Genomic DNA, 18351 nt, shown 5'->3' with positions numbered 1-18351 from the left:
CACGTTCTTTCCCTACCCTGGGATGTATTTGTCAAGATGAGGTGGCTTGACTTGTTTGAGGTCTGCCCTAGGCACTCCAGCATCCTCTCCCTGCTGGGTTTCTTTATTTCCCATTAACTATTTTAGCTCTATCTTTCCCATTCCCAAGATCATCCTTGTTGACTGAGGATCTGAGGAAATCAGAGTTGATGTGCTCTGCCTTATCCCAATGGACCCCTTGCCCTGGCATCTCTTTCCCCCAACAATGGCAGCTTTGCTCTTTCCCTCATCCTCCACTTGTCTTAAAAAACACAACCCTCCCTCCTCACCTTTTTTTTGCAGGGAGTGAAGGATCAGAAAACTCTTTTATATTTCCCTTAGTATTACACTTCTCAGGGCTGCTAACAGCCATCATTATCATTCAGATTTGTTAATTGTATTCAGCCTGGCTTCCAAAAAGGATATCTCCATTTTCATGACAGAGAATAGGAGCTATTGCTCCTGACTGCACCACCCTCTCTACATAATTACATCGAAGCATCTGTGTTGACATAGAAACCCTACTTAGTAAGTCTTGGCGTGCTTTTGTGTGGCATTATTCCCAGTGTAGCCTCAACAGAAATAAATGCCATAACTATTGCTGACTTGTTCAGGAAGATGAGGAGGTTGGGTGCCATGCCCAGGGTTGTATGGCCTGGTATTGATGGGAGGTGACCTGGTGTAAGGGAAAGGACATCACCGACTAGAGAGTCAGAGGACCTGGGTTCAAATCCTATCTGATACTCAATACCATATGACCTTGGGCAGGGCACTCGCTTTGGTCCTCAATTCCATGCTGCTACATATAATCTGAAGCAGAATTTTGTTGTTTCTTGTTTTTCTGTGAATGGGACAGTGTATTAGAAAATTAGAGCTACCTTTGCGACATTAGGTGAATTGCTTAACTTCCCATGATCTCACTTTCCTTTTCTGTAAAATGGAAGGGTTGGATTGGATGGCTCCTAAAGCCTCCTGCCCCTTTAAATGAAAACACCAAGAATGTAGGGCCAGGGTGATTCGGAAAAATAGCTTTGATGATGCAACAACAGTGACTGTGTTTTAGCTTTGATGCTTGACCTAGATGGTGACAAATCCCTAAAAAGGGTATTTATGATCATTTTATGATTTATTTTTATCTTTTATAATGTAAACTCCTTGTGAAAAATAATTCTTTGTCTTTGTAAACCCCCCTTCCCTGTCCCCCCCCCAACTCCCCTGCCCCACTTCCCTTTCCTGAAACAGGTGCTTAAAAAGTGCTCCTTTGATTAATAGGTCATCAATCATGGATCTATCCAAAGGTCAAGGTCATGTCCCCACTTTCTCAATGCTCCATATAAACACACAGTGAAGATTCTGAGAGACTAGACTTGCTATGTCTATCTCTGACCTCCCCCCCACTCCCATCTTCCTTGCAGATGAATCTTCCTATATGTGCTGTGTCCCCCAATTAGAAATGAGCTCCTAGACAGCAGGGATTCATTCATTCAGAGTATGGAGTGAGTACATGGAAATCAACATGAGTGTTATTTCCAGGTTTTAACCTGAAAGCAGGAACAATTGGGTCACAGCCTCAGTGTAGTCACATAATTGGGCAAACAGAAAACAAGGCTTTGGAAACTCTGGTAAGAGGTTGTGGCACCGGTGCCTATGAAAGTCTCCAGCCTTTTTATTTACACAAGGATTCAAAGAACACATTCCACCTTCCAATAAACAGTGCAAGATTGTTACAGGTACCTTGGTAACAGAAAGAAATCTATACTTAATCAGCCACTCTTGCCAGTGAGTGAAAGTAAATCTTCATTTTGCAGAGAGAGATGTGTTCTTTTTTAAAAGCAAATGAATAATTTGGAGGCTTTTAAAACATTTTTATTGAATTGTCCTTATCCTTTAGTAAGCCCACCAGAAAACAAAAGGTTTGTTATGTGACTTGTAAATGGTAAGCAAATGTGCCCTCGAAGCCTCTTCTGACCCCTCCCCACCCCTTCATCCCAAACCTGACCTGTAGAAGTTGGGACTTTGAGCAGTGGTCGAAATGAACTCGGTGGCATCTGACTCTCCATTTTTGGGGATGGAAGTTTAAATTTAATTTATTTTACTTTATTTTAAATTACAATCAACCACTCTCCCCAATGGTCTCCTTTACTAAGGTGGTATCAGTTAGTACTTTAACACAAGGGCAAAAGTTTTATGTTTGTTGTCCGACATTAAAGGCCTATGGCCAGGTGCAACTCAGCCCACTCCGTGGAAATAAATAAGGTGTCCCAAAAGTCTTTGTTGAGTTTCAAGCTGTAATGATTATTAAAGCTTAAGACTGATAAGACTTTTGGGACACACTGTTCTTTTGGATATATTTTCCCAAATTATGTTGTGGACTGTGGGAGGATACATACTGTGTTTCTGCCTCTCCTGTGTTGTCCCCTCATGGGGGACTGTCATGGGCTAGGCTGCTTGCAAGGGAAAAAGAATACAGTAAATCCCTAAGTGCCTAATGAATACTTGTTAGTTGAGTGATTTTAATGGATGAGCACAAAAAATGTGGATCTACTGACTAGATGCTGATTCTAGAGTCAGGAGACTTGGGTTGAAATCCCTCTCTCTGATGCTTACTCTCTATGTGACTTGGGGCAAGGTCTATCTAAGACTTAGTTTCCTTATCTGTAAAATTAGACTGGACTAGATGGCCTCCAAACTCCTTCCCATTTCTTAAGCCTATAATAACAAAGACCAAAATCATAGGGTCTGTGGTTTGCTTCCTCAATGTATATTCTAGCTTAACTGGGTAGTAATCTGATTTCTTGCTTAGGGCTGGACCGGCCTGAACACAGTCCATTTCCTTAAACATGGGGCCCTAGCTTTTGCATGACCAAAACCAGATCTTGTTGGGTAATGAGATTTTTTTAGGTCCTAGAACCATGGCATTTCGTAGAAGGGAGTCTTCTGGGAGAGGAGTGAATCTCCCAGAGGTAATGGGAAGTCTGCACATGGAGACCACTGGTCTGGGCTGTTAAAAAGGCATTAGTTGTTCTGGATGACCGTCAAGATCTCTCCCTGTTCTGTGACTCTCTGACTTCCCCAAGTATTTGGATGATGCGATTTTCATTTTCTAGCCAGACAACGACATGAAATAGAATTATGGGCGATGAAAAGGCAGCACTTTAGGGATTTTAACATGTTCACTGCAAAGTGGAGTGGAGGCCATGAGGACTGTCCTGGACTGAAGGTCTGGAGACTTGACCAACCTGGTGACAGTATCAGGCAAGCTTTGACCTGGTAGATGTGAATCCTGTGACCATCAAGGTCAACCTGTCTTGTGGAAGGTGACAGATGTGATCAAAAACAAGTCCCTTCCCCTCTCTGGGACTTCATTTCCCCCTTCTGTCCAATGAGGGGATTAGGTCCCAGCTAGTCAACATGTGACCCACAGGGCCAGTTACGGCCAACCTGATTTAGCAAAAATATTTTTTAGGTAGAAATCCAATCTCTGTGACCTGAGTCACTTCATCTCTCTGGGCCTCAGTTTACTTAACTGGTAAATGAGAGGATGGGTCTAGATGAGGTCCCTTCTGCCCTAAATCTGTTTACTGACCCATTGAGTTTCTCTCTAGTGTCCTAATCACTAGCTGTCCTGTTAGCTAGCATGTTCAGACCAATGAATTAAGATTGATCATGTGGCCCTCTAGGAGAATGCCTGAAGGTTCCTGTCCTGGATGGTCTGGAAGTCCCCTTCTAGTTCTTAAAGTTTATGAGTGTATAACCACTTCCCTTCTTGTTGGTTACAGTGGATCCTATTTAAAGACCCTTGAGTAGGCCAGTCAGGTGTATTTTCCCCAGAGTAGTGGGACAGATAAATGCTGTCCCAAGGTAGGTGGAAGGGACCATTCTGCCTCAGGCATTTGGGTCTTATGCCTACTTAGGGACTCTCAGGGTAAGGTCCTTTTTTAAGGAATGAAAAAGTCAGAATAACACTATGCCAAGATGGCGGTGGGTAGTAAACATAGTCCTTGGGAAGAATGGTTGCCTCATGGGGTCTGAATGGCAAAACACAATCACTCGAGGGTGTACAGCCTTGTGAATGGGGAAGCGTGACATATAGCACCAATGAGAATGCAGCATCAGGGATCCGATGGGAAGGGTTCTACTTGTGCTTGAAGGACGACTCCATGGGGCATCCCACCCACAAAGTCCTCACCTCTGCAGCAATGGATGCTTGTAATGTTGCTTGGTAACACTGTGACTTCTCAAAAATTCCTGGTCTAAAGGGGCCCTGACTTGGAATGGCCATTAAACTACTCAGACTTTTTGTAAGGCTTAATTATTCAGGAGACTGCAGACCACACCCTCTTTTTTAGGAGTTGGAAGGAAAATGAATGGGCTAGGCCTATGTAGGGAATGCTCTGATCTCTGACTGGACTTCTCAATTTCTAGAACTGCCCAGGCATGGAGTGGTTACTGCCCAAGGCCACAAAGTTTAGAAAAATGCCAGTATGTAACACAGTGCCCGGCCCAGAGTTAGGCGCTTAAGAAATGCTTATTGACAGACAATTGACTGAGGAATCATAGCTGGGACTTGACCCCACATTTTTCTGACTCCCAGGTCAGCTTTCTCTCTCTCCATTATGTCTTCCTTGAAAGGAAAGTTCCTTGAAAAATAATTCCAAGGAAATGTTCTTAACGATGGAAATGGGACTGGGAGTATTGAAAAGTTTATGGAAGCCTATAAAAACCCCTAAATGTAATAGCTAGCATTTTGGTTCTGCCTTCGGCTCCAACCTCCCCAACAGGAAAAAAAAAAAAAGAAAAAAATCTCCTCACAATATCTGACCAATGAGTAACATAATAAAATTCCATCATGATTTCACTGGCTAGTTCTTGTGGGGCTCTGTGTCCCACTTGCAGGCCAGGACTTGTTGACCCATGGATTCCAATCACCGCCCTGGAGCCCTGTGAAGGACAAAGTTCTGCCAGTGGTAAATAGATATCTTTTTCTCTACGTATATTTAAACAAAAAATAATAAAAGGAAAACTCAAAATCTGAGTTCCCACCTGACAAAATCGAATAAGAAGTTACGGAGTATCAGAAGCAGAAGAACAAAGTAAAAAACCAAAATTAGAACTTGGAGAGGATGCTTTGGTGTGGCCTAGAAGGCTGGCTGTCTTCTCAGGGTGGCTAAGAGCAGTTGACCCAGTGTGGGACCTGAGGAAAGGCTTTTGCCCCATTTGTGCCTCAGTGATCCCAGCTGTGAAATGGAAGTATGGGACAGCTAGCACTCCCAGGAAGCCAGGCAGAGAAGCTGCTTTTTCCTGGGTCAGGCAATGGAAAAAGAATAACTCCCCCCAAATACAGTCATGGCGCCATTTTCTCGAGTTCCCCCCACACACATTGGACCGATATCACAAAGAACCATGATTTGTAAATAAAACCTTTGACAGTCAAATGCATTGAGAAAAGGGCATTGGTGCCATTTAAAAAAAAAAAAAACAAGGGCTTCCAATTACTCAGCAGCAGCATGTTTTTGTTTCAATGTCATATGCCATGGAAGTGTAGTTATACACTTAGTTGAGTTGAGATCTTGGGTGAATTTTGGAATCTCATGCAAAACATAAAATTCCCACTCCTGGGCACCCCAAGGGCAGGGGACCATCAATTGCTTTAAAAACTTTTTTTTTTTTAATCTAAGGAGAGAGACTTATTTCCTTGAGATCTTGAAGGCAGGATTTTGCATTGAGGCCAGGACTCAGGATAAGCTTGTGAATCGGTTCTCCACTTGGGGAGAGGCTGCTTGCAGGGATGGATGCTGGGAAGGAAGGCACGGGCACTTGTCTTTCTCCATGGGGCAGTGACCTTTCAAACTCAGCCTTCTACTCAGCTCCCCCATGATTGGCCTCCCTCTACTGCTGGACACTTGGGCTATTAATGTGTGATGCAGCATTGCTGCTGCTGCTCGGGTGTCTCCCACTGCAGATCCTTTGGGGGAAATGTCATCTTCCCATCACCCAGAGAGCCTTGTGAAGCCCCTCGGGGAAAAAGAATGAAATTATAAAACAGAAAAACCAAAACAAACAAACAAACAACCAAGTATGGCCATCGGGGCCGAGAGTCAGAGCGGCTGAAGGCTCCTGCCTGGGTCCGGGGCCATGGTCACTCTCAGTCACCGACCTTCCCCTTGAGCGCACGTGCGTTCTCGCCGTCTGCCGAGATGAATCAAATATCGTTTGTCCGTTTTGGCAAAGGCCGGCCTCGGCCATAGTCCCTTTTGCTGGCAGGGTGGTTATCGCCCTAAGGACCATGCTGCAGCAAGGGCTAGGGTGAAGAGGAGGGAGGAAGGCCGGGTGCCACCAGGGGCACCACTCCCATCATGCTCTGACAGGTTGGGGATGGCATGGGTCTCCGGCTGCCTCGTGCTCTGACTCTTGCTTAGTCTTTTCCCACAGACCTCATCCAGACAGCCGTCGCCGCTCCCTGAGCCACTGATGTCATCACCTGTAAGGGCATGGGGGAGTGAGGAAGGCAGGACCTGCAGGGGGCCCTTTTCCCTCTGGACATCAGTGCTAGGTTGTGAGTCAGCAACGTCAAGGTTTGAACCAGTCCCACCTTAGACAATTACTAGTCATGTGACCTATCAGGACCTCACTTTTCACCCCTATAAAATGAGGGGGCTGGACCCGATGACCTCTCAGATTTCTTTCAGCTTTAGACCTATGAGCTTATGATCTACCCTCACCCTAATTTTGGTGACTTCCCCCCACAGCAAGCCCCAGGCTGACTTGGCCACCGTCCCTAATGCTGGTCCCTCTGACAGTAACTTTGAAGGGGATCAAGGGGGACCTTAACCTCCCACTCCTCAGGCAGCACCATGTTGAGGCTTGTTCAACACTAACCCTCTTGGGGTGCCTACCTTCTCCCTTCCTCCCTCCTGAGCCCCGACCTCTGACTCACTGGTATCCTGGAAGTCAATATCATTGCCGTTGTAGGCATTGCGCAAGCGGTTGGTCATGATCTTGAGTTGCATGATCTGTTGCCGGATGGTCATGTCAGGCTTGGTGATGTCTACCTCCACCTCAGGGTTGTTGATCTGACTGGCAAGGCCATCACCCATCACCTCGGGGAGGTACCTGTGGGGGAGAGGGGACATGCACACCAGCTCTTGACGCCTGTTCTGATTCCCTTTGTCCCATTTCAGTCTGTAGCCATCATCTTGCGTCGTAGCTAGCTGGCCCCATGGATCAAGGGTTGGACCTCAAGTCAGGAAGACCCAAGTCCCAATCCTGCCTCATTCATTTATTAGCTGAATCACTTTGGACAGGTCACTTAACCTTCTGGCCTCAGTTTCCTTATCTGTAAAGTTGGGATGATAATAATAGTGCCTACCTTACAGGGTCATTGTGAGGATCAAATTAAATATGTGTAATGCTCTTTTCAAATCTTAAAGTGTGATAAAAATGCTAACTACTATTATAAGTCATATACATTTGGTTATGTGTTTCTTTGGTCCTCCCCAGCTACAAATGCCTTTCTTTCTAGGGTCATCCTTCATCTACTTTTCATGTCTCTTACATATGACATCTACTCCTTTAGAAAGTAAACTTGCTGAGGTCAGGGACTGGTTTTTCTTTTTCTTTGTACCCCTGGCTGGATCGTTTTTAGTTCTGTGAAGTGAATTTATCTTTCTCTTGTGCCTGGCATGATGCTTTTTGGAGTGGGCACTGAGGTAATACAGAATGGCTGCCTCTGTACATATGCCACCTCAGAGTCAACAGAGGGATCCTCTGTGCATGTGCAGCGAGAGAAAAGTGGGGAGGACCTTTTGTGACTCTTGACAGCTGGAAGGGGGCTCTGAAGCCCAGAGCTTCAGTTAAGTGACTTGTCCAAGGTCTCATGGCTGGGAAAGAAGGGATTCAAACTTGGGTCTTTTGGGAATAAGTGCAGCCTCCTCTGTACACATGCATTGCTACCTCTCTATCTCACAACTTGACCTCATAGATGAGGAAACGCAGGCCCAGAGGTCAACTAGAGAGTGAACGGTACCAGTACATTTAGAGCCAGAAGGGGGCTTAGAGATCACTCTATCCAGCTGGATCGTTGTATAAATGAGCAAACTGAGGCCACGAGTAGCCTGCCAAAAGTCCAAATCTGATTTCAGTGGCAGTCACCTGGCCCTAAAGTGAGTGCCCCAACAGATCTTCGTTTATGTAGTCAAAGGCTGCAGGATGGGGTGCAGACCTCAAAAGGGGACTGTGTGCATACCCTTTGACACAGACCTATTAGGCCTATGGGCCCATATGTGCAAAATATAGTCACAGTTGTTCTCTTTGTGGTCAGCAAAAACTAGCCAAATTGTGGTCCATGAATGTGAGAATCGTGTGCCATAAGAAGTGATGGCATGGGCTGCTATCCTGATGCAGAGCAAAGCTGGGAAAGCAATGGATGCAATGACCTCTTGGAGAGAAACAGCTTGGAAAGACTTGAGGGCTCTGGCAGCTGTGGAGATAAAGCAGGGGCCAGAGGAATGAAGGGGAAAATGTCCCTCATCTCCCTGCCGGACAGAGAGGATTGAACACAACATGCAGAAAAAGGCCGATGTGCTCGGACACAGCTCATGTGGGAATCTGGTTTGCATGTGTTGAGTGATTTGTTTTATCTTTGAGGTGAGGTGGTGGGAGGAAAGATTAGTGAAAAAAAAAATACTGACAAAAAAAGGAAGGAATGGGGCTCTTCTCCTTCCCCTCCTCAACCTGGGGTTTGGATGGGAGATGGATGAAATAGAATAGGGAAGAAGAAAGAATGTGAAGAGGGGATGGTTACATGGTACAGTGGCTAGAGCACTGGATCTGGAGTCAGGAGGACCTGAGTTCAAATCTGGCTCTAGGCAAGTGACCCTGGGCAAGTCACTTAACCCTAACTGCCTCACCAAAACAAGGGGCAAGAGGCGGGCCCTAGGGAGGTCAGGAAAGTTGTAGTCTGTCTAGCTAAGGGTTTTTTGAGTGGGGAAAGGTCTTCTCCTTACCGCCCCTTGGTCATCCCATTCCAGCAGCGCTCGTCAATGGCTGAGCTCATGGCCACCTTCTCAGTGCACAGGACTCCAGGTAGACTGACCCAGAAGTCTCGGACGTCCCGCAGCTGGGCTTTGGCTTCTGAGACCTACGGAGAGGCACAGGAGAGACAGCATGAGGCCCACGGGGTCATCTCAACAGAGGGGTGGGATCAAGTGTGGAGGGAGCCTGGGAGGAAGAGAGAATGAATTTCCCAGCCTGGTGTCTAATCTTGCCCAAGATGTACTTACAAAGCCACAGTGGCCCACAGTGGATGTTTAATAAATGCCTGATTGGAAATAAGCATTTATTAAGCACCTATTATGTGCCAACCACTATACTGAGAGGCTTTAAAAATATTAACTCTTAACAACCCTGAGAGGTAGGTGCCATTATTATCCCCATTTTACAGATGAGGAAACTGAAGCAGAGACTGGTTAAGTGACTTGCCTAGGGTCAGTCAAGTGCCCACTTAGCTATGGTGAAGAAGAAGGCTGAATGTTACAGTGGATAAGGGGCTGGAGTCAGGAAGACCAGGGTTCAAATCCCACCTTAGACACTTATTAGCTAAGTGGCTGGACAAGTCTGTTTATGTCTCTGAGCCTGATTCCTCATCTGTAAAATGACAGTGTTAAACTCATAAACTCTCAGGACCTTCCAACCCTAGGATCCAGTCACTTTTAGAATGTTTCTAAATATATGATCCAGGATTGTGTGTCATAACCTCTCTTGATCTCTGTGTTTTCATCTGTAAAATGGGGAATGATAACAGCCCCTCCTTCCCAGGGTGTTTGTGAGGATGAGATAAGATAATCTATGTAAAAGTGTGCTTCTGTACTTCTCAAGAGCATTTTTGTAAATGCTCTCTCTGATCATCGCTATATCATCATTGTTGGCGGTGACCTTTGATTGAGGGCTGGAAGTGCTGCCATCTTCCTTTGCTAGATCACCCATCATGTCCAAGGTCAGGTCCCTGATGGGGCTGCTCCTGCACTCGAGGGACATACTCACCAGTTTCTCCAGCCCGACCCCCGATGGCTTCTCTTCTGCAACAGGCTTCCCTCGCCGTCTCTTCTCCTCTCCTCCAGCGCCCTTGCCACTCACTCTGGGATTTCCACAGCCCTGAAAAACCTAGAGAAAGCCCCCCAGGAAGTGAGGAGGAGTCTAGTTTAACAAAACGGCTCCCTCTGCTCCTTCATCCACTCCATCATCTCCTCCTTTTGGATGTAATTGCCCAGCTCTCTTCTAGACTCTGAGGGGAGAAAAGTGAGGGAGGGAATTGTAGACTTAGCTTGGAAGTGACCTCTGAGACCATCTAGTCCCACCTCCTTATTTAAGAGATGAGGAAACTGAGTCCCTAGAAAGTGATTCCTGGAGGTGGTACCTCTGCTTTTCCCTTTGCACTCCCTGCCTTACACCAGGATAGGTGTGTGTCTAGGTCCAGACTGGGAATTTTATGGGGTAATGGGAACTTCCAGTGTGGAAACATTTTCTCCTGGCACCCATCAGCAACTCTGCTGGAACCAGACCTATGATGTTGGTGTTAGCCTGCCTGATGACACACTCTGACCACTGAGAGTTGTTAGAGGGCTGCCTTGGCAGGCACTGAGACATCCCAAGTTCGTATAATCACACTGTCTCTTGTGGCCCATTTTAGAGAAAGGAAATTGTGTTTTTTTGATTGTGTACATGGTGCTGTGGGTAGAGGCATGACCATGCTGGGCACCATCTTTGTCCCTTGAACCCTCAATGTACATCCATATGGGTATTTGCCTGATTTCCCTTCTGATCCCTCCATGGGCAGGCATCCTCACCTTGGCTGTAAGTGTGTCCTTGTTGTCCTGGAGGGCGGTGATGGCTTCTGAGATCCGAACGTGGATTGTCCCAATTGTGCTCTCCACGCTTGTCTGGCCATCGAACTTGTCTGCCACAAGCAGCATGGAGTCTGGAGGGGGAACGAACCCAGAGGCATCAGTGGGAGAGCTTATGCTGTACCAGGACACATGCACACCCTCTTGGGGAGAGGAAATAAGGAAACATCTAGGGCAGGGGTCTTAACCCTGGGGATCTGTGAACTTGGATAGAAAAAAAGGACATCTTCATTTTCATCCACCTTTGGTTTCCTTTGTAATTGTATTTAAAATCATTATTCTGAGGAGACCCTAAGTTTCACAGGATTGCTAAATTACACGATAAAAAGTTGGGGGTTACCCCAGAGGCCCCCTGTCTTGTGACTTGGCTTCAGGTCAGGGAGTCTGCTGATAAATCCAGCCCTTCAGTAGGCATGGGGCCACACGGGGCTTTGGATATTTCCTTCCGTGTGATGTGCTCTGAACTAGCCCCAAAGAACAAAGAATAGGATCTCTGGGTAAATCAGAGACTAGGTCCTAGGATGGGATGCTGGAGGTCTCAAATGAATAGGACCAAAAAAACAAAGGAAAAGCCAGACCCAGGCCAGCCAAAGCCTGCCTGGATGTCCCCTATCTCTTAGTCTCCTAAGTTAACATTATCCCCTTAATCTGTACTCAGCACACATACCCTCAATATCAGACATGTGCCTAGTTCTATCCTCAGGCATACTTTGTTGGGGGAAGTAGGGGCAGGAGAGGGAGGACCCATGGTCTGCACTCTAAGAGGGCTCACAGATCAGTTTTCTAAGGAAAAAAAGACGAACTTCTGTGGAAGTTCAGATTGGTTGGGGTGGGACATCACTCCTTAGGGGGAAGGTTCTTCCAAAGAAGGTTCTAGGAATCCCTTATCCCTGTGATCTAGGACAGCCCAGCTCAGTCTCATTTCCTATGTGGGCATAAAAGGCAGCCTGGAATGATGGGGTGGGAATGAAGGCAGACAGATAGAGCTGGGGAATGAAGGTTCAGTGGAAGGAGATTCCAGGGGTCAGGGTAGTGGGGAAGACAGAGGGGCCTATGGAATCTGGGGAGGACAGTGTGGCCTCGATGAAACAGGAAGAGGGCAGGGTGAACGGCCAGGAGGGGATGATTAGAGCTAGAAGAAATGCTCTCACCCAGCAGGTTCCTCCATTCTGTGTCCAGGTCGGCCTGGTTGGCCAGGCAGCCCTTCATCACGTTCCGGCAATAGCCGGAACATGGCTGGGGACTCTGGACGCCCAGGCAATGGGAGCAGTAGAGCAGCTTCATGATGGCCCGAGAGCACTCCTGGCCCAGGGGGACCTGCAAGCAGAAGGGGCATGGTCAACATCGCCCAATGGGCCCTAAGTTACCTGGCCAGACTATGGGTGGATCAAGGAGAGTGTTATCCAGGGTGTCAGATGCTGGAGGGAAGACAATGGAATTGGGAATTCCATAGGGTTCTAGTTCAAGGCCTTCTTTACAGGCCTTTTACAGATTAGGAAACTGAGGCCAGGTGGCTGGATCTGGAAAAGGAACCAGGGCCCATGGAGGGTAAGGCAGAACTGTTGGATCCAGGAGACAGAATGTTATGTATAAAAGGAGTCTGTTAGGTGGGAGGATTCAGGTGAGGGCCCAGGGGCAGACACTTAGCAGGTCCATATAAGCTGGAGTTAGTATTTGCTCTGGGTCTCTGCTTCCCTCTCCCACTCCCTCTGGCTGACCTCCAGCTGGGCCTGTGCATGTGTGTGTGGGGTAAGGGGTTGAGGGAGGGGGGCTGGATGCCCAGGGCCTGGAGACCTAGGTAGGAAGGGCAGCTGCTCCAGCTCCGGGTATGAAACCTGAGAACGATATGGGACACCAACCAAGGGGAAACTTAGGGACTAATGTCACAGTAAGTGCTGGAGGAAGCAAGGAGATGGCATTGATGCCCAAGCTCCCAGTGTGTATGTCTCCCTGGGGGTGGAGGCTGGATCCCTCCCAGACCACTGTTGTCCAAGCTGCTCAGCCAGGGATATGAGGATGTGCACCCATCCTCGAAGAGGGCCTGGCCTCCTTTATAGGGAAACAAAGGGCTCACACACAGGTGAAACTACCACTTCTGTATCCAAGGGCGCTAGCAGCCTACACTGACTGACTGGCCTTTCTGAGGACTCTACAAGTCTCAGGATGGACAATGAGCCTTTCCCCAGCCAGTGAAAATCAGGCAAGCACTGTGTAAGCACCTGTGTCAGGCACTGGAGGGTCAAAGACAAAAATGAACTGGGTCCTGTCCTCAACAAATTTAGGCTCTGCTGGGATGGTACGAAGACAGTCTTCAAGTTTCCTCATCTGTAAGAGGACAGTGAGGTGACCAGTTTGAAATCTACGGTTCCATGAGTTACCCATTGGTGGCAGCCCCCAGATTGACACCATGATATCTAGTAGAGTGACCAGCTCTTACCAGGAGTGGGAAAAACTCTCATTTTTCTCTTTATGAGATGAATTAGATGTGTATTAATATTTTTTTCCACCCTCTGTGATTACATTGATATAATAAAACTCCCTCTCCCAAGGCTGAAGGAAAGGAGCCCTGAAATTTGTCTTGGATGGTATCTGGGCTCCTGATACCCAGTTGGGGTCACAGAGTCTGCCCTTGAACTCAGGGCTGACTCTGAGGCCACCTCTCTGTAACTCATCTGTAAAAACGGGATGATCTGAATTCAGTAACTTCTAAGGTGCCTTATGAAGACACATTCTTATGAGTTTCCTGGCATGCTGGGAGGGTCAGGGACTGGCCCAAGGTCCCATAGCCAGGATGAGTCAGAAGATGACTGAAACTCAGGTCTTGCTAGCCAACCCTCTTTCCAGGTTCCCTGAATGAGAGTAACACAGGATGACAGTGGTGAATGTCGGGTAACAAAGCCTTCCCCAGGAGCCTTGCTAGAACCTGGAGAGGATTCTGGACTCATTAACAAGGACATTGGAGGCCCATCTGCAGGGGTCGTGCCTAATTTTGTGTTCTCGGTGTTGCGCTGAAGATAGACATGAACGAATGGAAGCACTCGAAAGGCAGGGCCCCGTCACACTTCAGGCTATGGGCTGGGCACTCAGGAAGTACTTAATAAATACTTGCTGATTGACCGATGTGCATGGGACATTTTTTTTTAACAGATGGGCACAAGAGCTGTGAGGACGCGGGTGGGGGGCAGGCGATCCGCACTCACCTGGGACACCTTCCTGACCACGTCGATGGCCACGCCCAGGCCCTGCACAAAGGAGCGCACAGCCACAAAGGCGCGCGTGGCTCGGAGCTTGAGCTCCCTGGGTGCCTCACCGAAAGGCCGGTAGGCTTCCGCCTGCTTGCCCATGCAGTCTAGGTACTCGTCTGGAAGCACGTACTGGGGGTGCAGCTGCTTGAAGAGCCGCTCCAGCAGGCGCGCCCAGAACTCAGCCAGTGCCTCTTCCAGATTGATGTTGGCCCCCCGGTAATAGCGGCGCAGCTCCGAGTAGAGATCCCTGAACAGCCGCGAGTTCTGGGTGTACAAGTCCCCGTGGACACCAGGAAACGTGTCCTGGAGAGCCCGCTCCGACTTGTTCAGCAGGTCCTGGAAATGACCTTGGGAGAAGGAGAGGAAAGAGGGGGTCATCAGGGAGTGGGGACCAGACGCAGCTCCGCCTCAACCTCCCAAAGTCTTAATAGACCCACCAAATCCCCATCCAATTCATGGACGGTGTCCACACTGGACACCCCCATCCCCAGTCACTCAGTAACCGCAGGTTACTGATCGGAGAGCTAGTGCTAAAAGGGACCTTATAGACAAATCTCCTCATTTTGCAGAAGAGGAAACTGAGGCCAAGGGAGGTTAAAAGAATCAGGTATGATTTGAATCCGGACCCTCTGACTCTACAGCCAGCCTTCTTTCCCCTAATCCCATGTGACTGAAATGGGGGCTGGGGGAAAGGAAAAGAGGAAGGATGGAATTGTTAAAGCTTGTTATCCACTCAGACCATGGTCAGTAACTGCCAGGTGACATAGGTTATCTTCTGGATGTCTTTGTGGATATCTTCTGCCACCCCGGCAGGGCAATGAAACTGCCACATGGATGCCACAAGGGATAGGGTGCCCTCTGGAAGGCAGCTTCTCCAGGCTAGCCGTTTCCTCGTTGCCTCTGGGTATAAACCACAACGCACTGGCCACAGGGAGTCCCCACACTCAGGAAGAGATATCCGACCATTTTCCAGATAGCAACATAGGCCAAGAAGCAAAGTCCTCTGCTGACCACTCCTCCCACACAAAGGGGAGAGCAACAGGGTAACACAATCAAGAACCCCACCCAGGGCACCCCAAACCACCAATGGCCACGTTACCTGACCACACCTACCAGTCCCCCTGTGCTCTACCCCTGCTGGGTGCTCACTCCCACACTCTTTGCAGATGGAAGCCTTGTATCAGCTGGCCTTTTCCAAGTGGCCCAGCCCTATTTGCCCTCATACTTCCTTTACTGACCACTGTGCGCTCAGAGAGAAGCCTCATTGAATCAACGTCTAGACCCACCATGGCTGTTGGAAAGGCAATGCAATCCTCTTCACGCAGTCCATTCCCTGGGCTTCAGCCCTCACTGCCCACCCCTCTGTCCTCCTTGAGCTAAGCTGTACAGAAATGACCCTTTCTTTATTGTTGGTGGGGATGTTCCTGCCTCTCTGCCTCCATCCTTGGCTGACCCAGCGCTTGCAATGTTCCTCCCCCTCCTCCTCACATCTGCTTCTTAGAATCTCTGGTTTCCTTTTAGACTGTATGAAGTTTCTCCTTATTTCTACTCCTCCCCCTGCCCCTAATCACCTCACCAAAGCTTCTAGCACCAACTTTGTATATGCCTATACAAAACACCAACTTTGTATATGCCTATGTATCCTCCTAAGGAGATAAGCTCCTTAAAGTCAAGTCTGTTTTCATTTTTGTCATCACATTTCCAGTGCCTAGCAACATGCCCGGCACATAGTAGGTACTTCTATGTTTGTGGATTGACTCACTGATACACATGCACATAAACTTCTATGTGCCAAGACCCTGACTATCCTTGGGCTGTTGAAAACCTGCTCATTTTCCTTGAGCTGAAGGGGAGGCTCACCATGATGCAATCGATCTAGGTCATTGACTTCCACTATGGTAGAATGGTGACCCCAAGAAGTCCTGACTCCGAAAGGTGGGTGGAAGGGTGAGGGGGGTACTAGCTGTACCCAGGAAGAGAAATCAGGAGTTTGTGGGGCAGAGGATCTAGGAGGCACCATGTTTTGTAACCAAAACATGCTTATGTTGACTAGGTCAGGTGGCAGTCAACCAACATTAAGTGCCTACGATGTGCTATATTGTGCTAAGCTCTGGGGATACAAAAAGGTAAAAGACAGTCCTTGCCTTTGAGGAACTTACAATCTAATGGGGGAGACAACCTGCAAATAAATAAATACAAGGCACTATGATGGGGGGCTTGCTCAATGCTGGAGTTGGGAGGGTCACCCCTGGGGACCCTGGGGCTGCGAATCTGACAGTCGCAGGGCCATTTTATAGATGAGGAACCTGAGGTTCAAGGTCACACAGGTAGCAGGATTTGAACCCAGCTCTTTATTTTACTTTATTTCTTGTAAGTGATAATTCTCTCTCTCCCCACCTCTTTTCTCCCTCTCCCCCCTCTCTTCCTCTTTCCTTTCTCTCTTCTCCTCTCTCTCCTCCCCCCTCTCTCTCTTCTCTCTTCTCCCTCTCTCCCTCTGTCTATTTTTCTGTCTCTCTCAAAGGCTTTCTAAAACTCCAGCAGTACCCAAGAGGGAAAGAAAGTAAGTATCTTGGCTAGGTTTAGTGTGGGCTGGCCACTGTGTCAGAGAGGTTTCAGAGGAGGCTGTCAACCAAAGAAGATGCCTCAAGTAGCAGATACATCAGATGCACACCACACAAGAGGAAGCTGACCAATCCCCTACTGGCTGAGTTAGAATCTGGTTGGCCTCCTTTCCTGCCTCAGGGTCTGTTTTCTCAAAAATGCTGACTGTGCCAAAGAAAGCAAAAATATTAATATAAAGAAATGAAAAGGGTGAATGGGTTCCAGGGAAGGTTGAAGTGATTACTCATTCTTTACTTTAACAAATCAAATCTCCTCCCCTCCCTCTTCCTCCTCTCTGATGCCATAGGATCTCTTGGAGATTCTGGTAGAAGACTCCATATGCACAGAGCTTTCTTCTGTGCAGAGGTGGGGGTCTGGGGGTGGGAAGCACTGCATATGTACTCAGACTTATCTGATATGTCCATTACTTTTGCTCAACTGCTTTTACTCCTTCTTTCCTTTTTTAATTTATTTTTTTACTCCCTTCCCCACCCCCAGTAAGAAATATCTTGCCAAGTTGGGGAGATATGAAAATGAAAAAGTAAAAATAAAAGACATTAATAATTTTTTTTAAAGAAGGCATAGAACATCAGGCCTGAGATTTTGCTTTGCCTCCTTTCCCTTTCCAAATTTCCCCTCACTCCTAGAAATGTGGGATGTGGTGGAAAGATCCTTGAAACTTGAGTCACTGGCAACCCTGATCTTCTTCGGCTGGGTGGAACCCTCAATTCTCTGGGCTTTGGTCAAATGGGAGATTAGGAGAAGACTATTTCTCTGGTTTCTTTGAGCTCTAACATCCCACAGCCAAGGCACAGAATCAGGCATGGATGTTCCCAATAATGACAGTAATCACAATAACATTTATATGGTTGCAAAGTCTCTTAATGCTATAGGATAGGATCCAGTCACTCCCTCCAATCCAGCCTTGTTTGGCTGCCAGACTAATCAGCCACAAACACCACAGCGATCAAGTTACTTCTTTCCCCCAAAAAACTTCAGTGGCTCCCCAATAAATGAAAATTCCTGGCAATCAAGACCCTCCCCAATATGGGCCTAACCTACTTTTCCAGCTCTCTCTCTTTCTCTTCTCTCCCTCTCTCTCCTTTTTTCTTCCCCTCTCCTTCTTTCTCTTTTTTTCTCTTCTCTCCCTTTCCCTCTTCCCCTTCTCTCTGTTTCCCTGTTCTCCCCCTCTGTCTCTCTTCCCCTCTCTCCACATCCCTTTCTCCTTTTTTCTTTCCCCCTCTCCCTGTTTTTCTCTTCTCTCCCTTTCCTCCTCTCCTTCTCTTCTTCTTCTCTCTATAGCTCTTCTCTCCCTCCTTTCTGCCTCCCCTTCTTTTTACTCTCTCTCTCCCTCTCTTTTTCCCTTTCCTACCATCTCTCTCTTGCTCCCTCTCCCTCTCTCTCCTCCTGCCCCATCTCTCTCTCCCCACCCCTCACTTCCATCTCTGGTCATTCCATGTCATTCATTTCAGATCTCCTCCTTTCCTATTTTAATTCTTCTCACTCTTTAAGACCTAGTCTGAGTTTTGCCTTCTTCATGGAGTCTGTGATAACCAACCCAGAGGTGCTTTCTCCCTCCTATAGCA

General features: G+C 47.6%; 1 protein-coding gene across 1 annotated transcript in view; it reads right to left on the bottom strand.

Annotated features, from left to right (window-relative positions):
* Positions 1-1641: 1641 nt before the first annotated feature.
* Positions 1642-18351, bottom strand: part of GPC1 (glypican 1) — a 154091-nt gene continuing 137381 nt past the window's right edge. Inside the window, exons 3-9 of the mRNA XM_072640332.1 lie at positions 14120-14511; positions 12071-12236; positions 10863-10993; positions 10060-10179; positions 9024-9157; positions 6956-7131; positions 1642-6499 (exon numbers count right to left, since the gene is read on the bottom strand). Coding sequence (XP_072496433.1) covers positions 6288-6499; positions 6956-7131; positions 9024-9157; positions 10060-10179; positions 10863-10993; positions 12071-12236; positions 14120-14511 — 1331 coding nt within the window. The 3' untranslated portion in view covers positions 1642-6287. The remainder of the gene's footprint in view (positions 6500-6955; positions 7132-9023; positions 9158-10059; positions 10180-10862; positions 10994-12070; positions 12237-14119; positions 14512-18351) is intronic.

This window comes from Notamacropus eugenii, chromosome 2 (genome assembly GCF_028372415.1).
Source record: "Notamacropus eugenii isolate mMacEug1 chromosome 2, mMacEug1.pri_v2, whole genome shotgun sequence".
Lineage (NCBI taxonomy): Eukaryota > Metazoa > Chordata > Mammalia > Diprotodontia > Macropodidae > Notamacropus > Notamacropus eugenii.
This window is presented reverse-complemented; position numbering and strand designations above follow the sequence as displayed.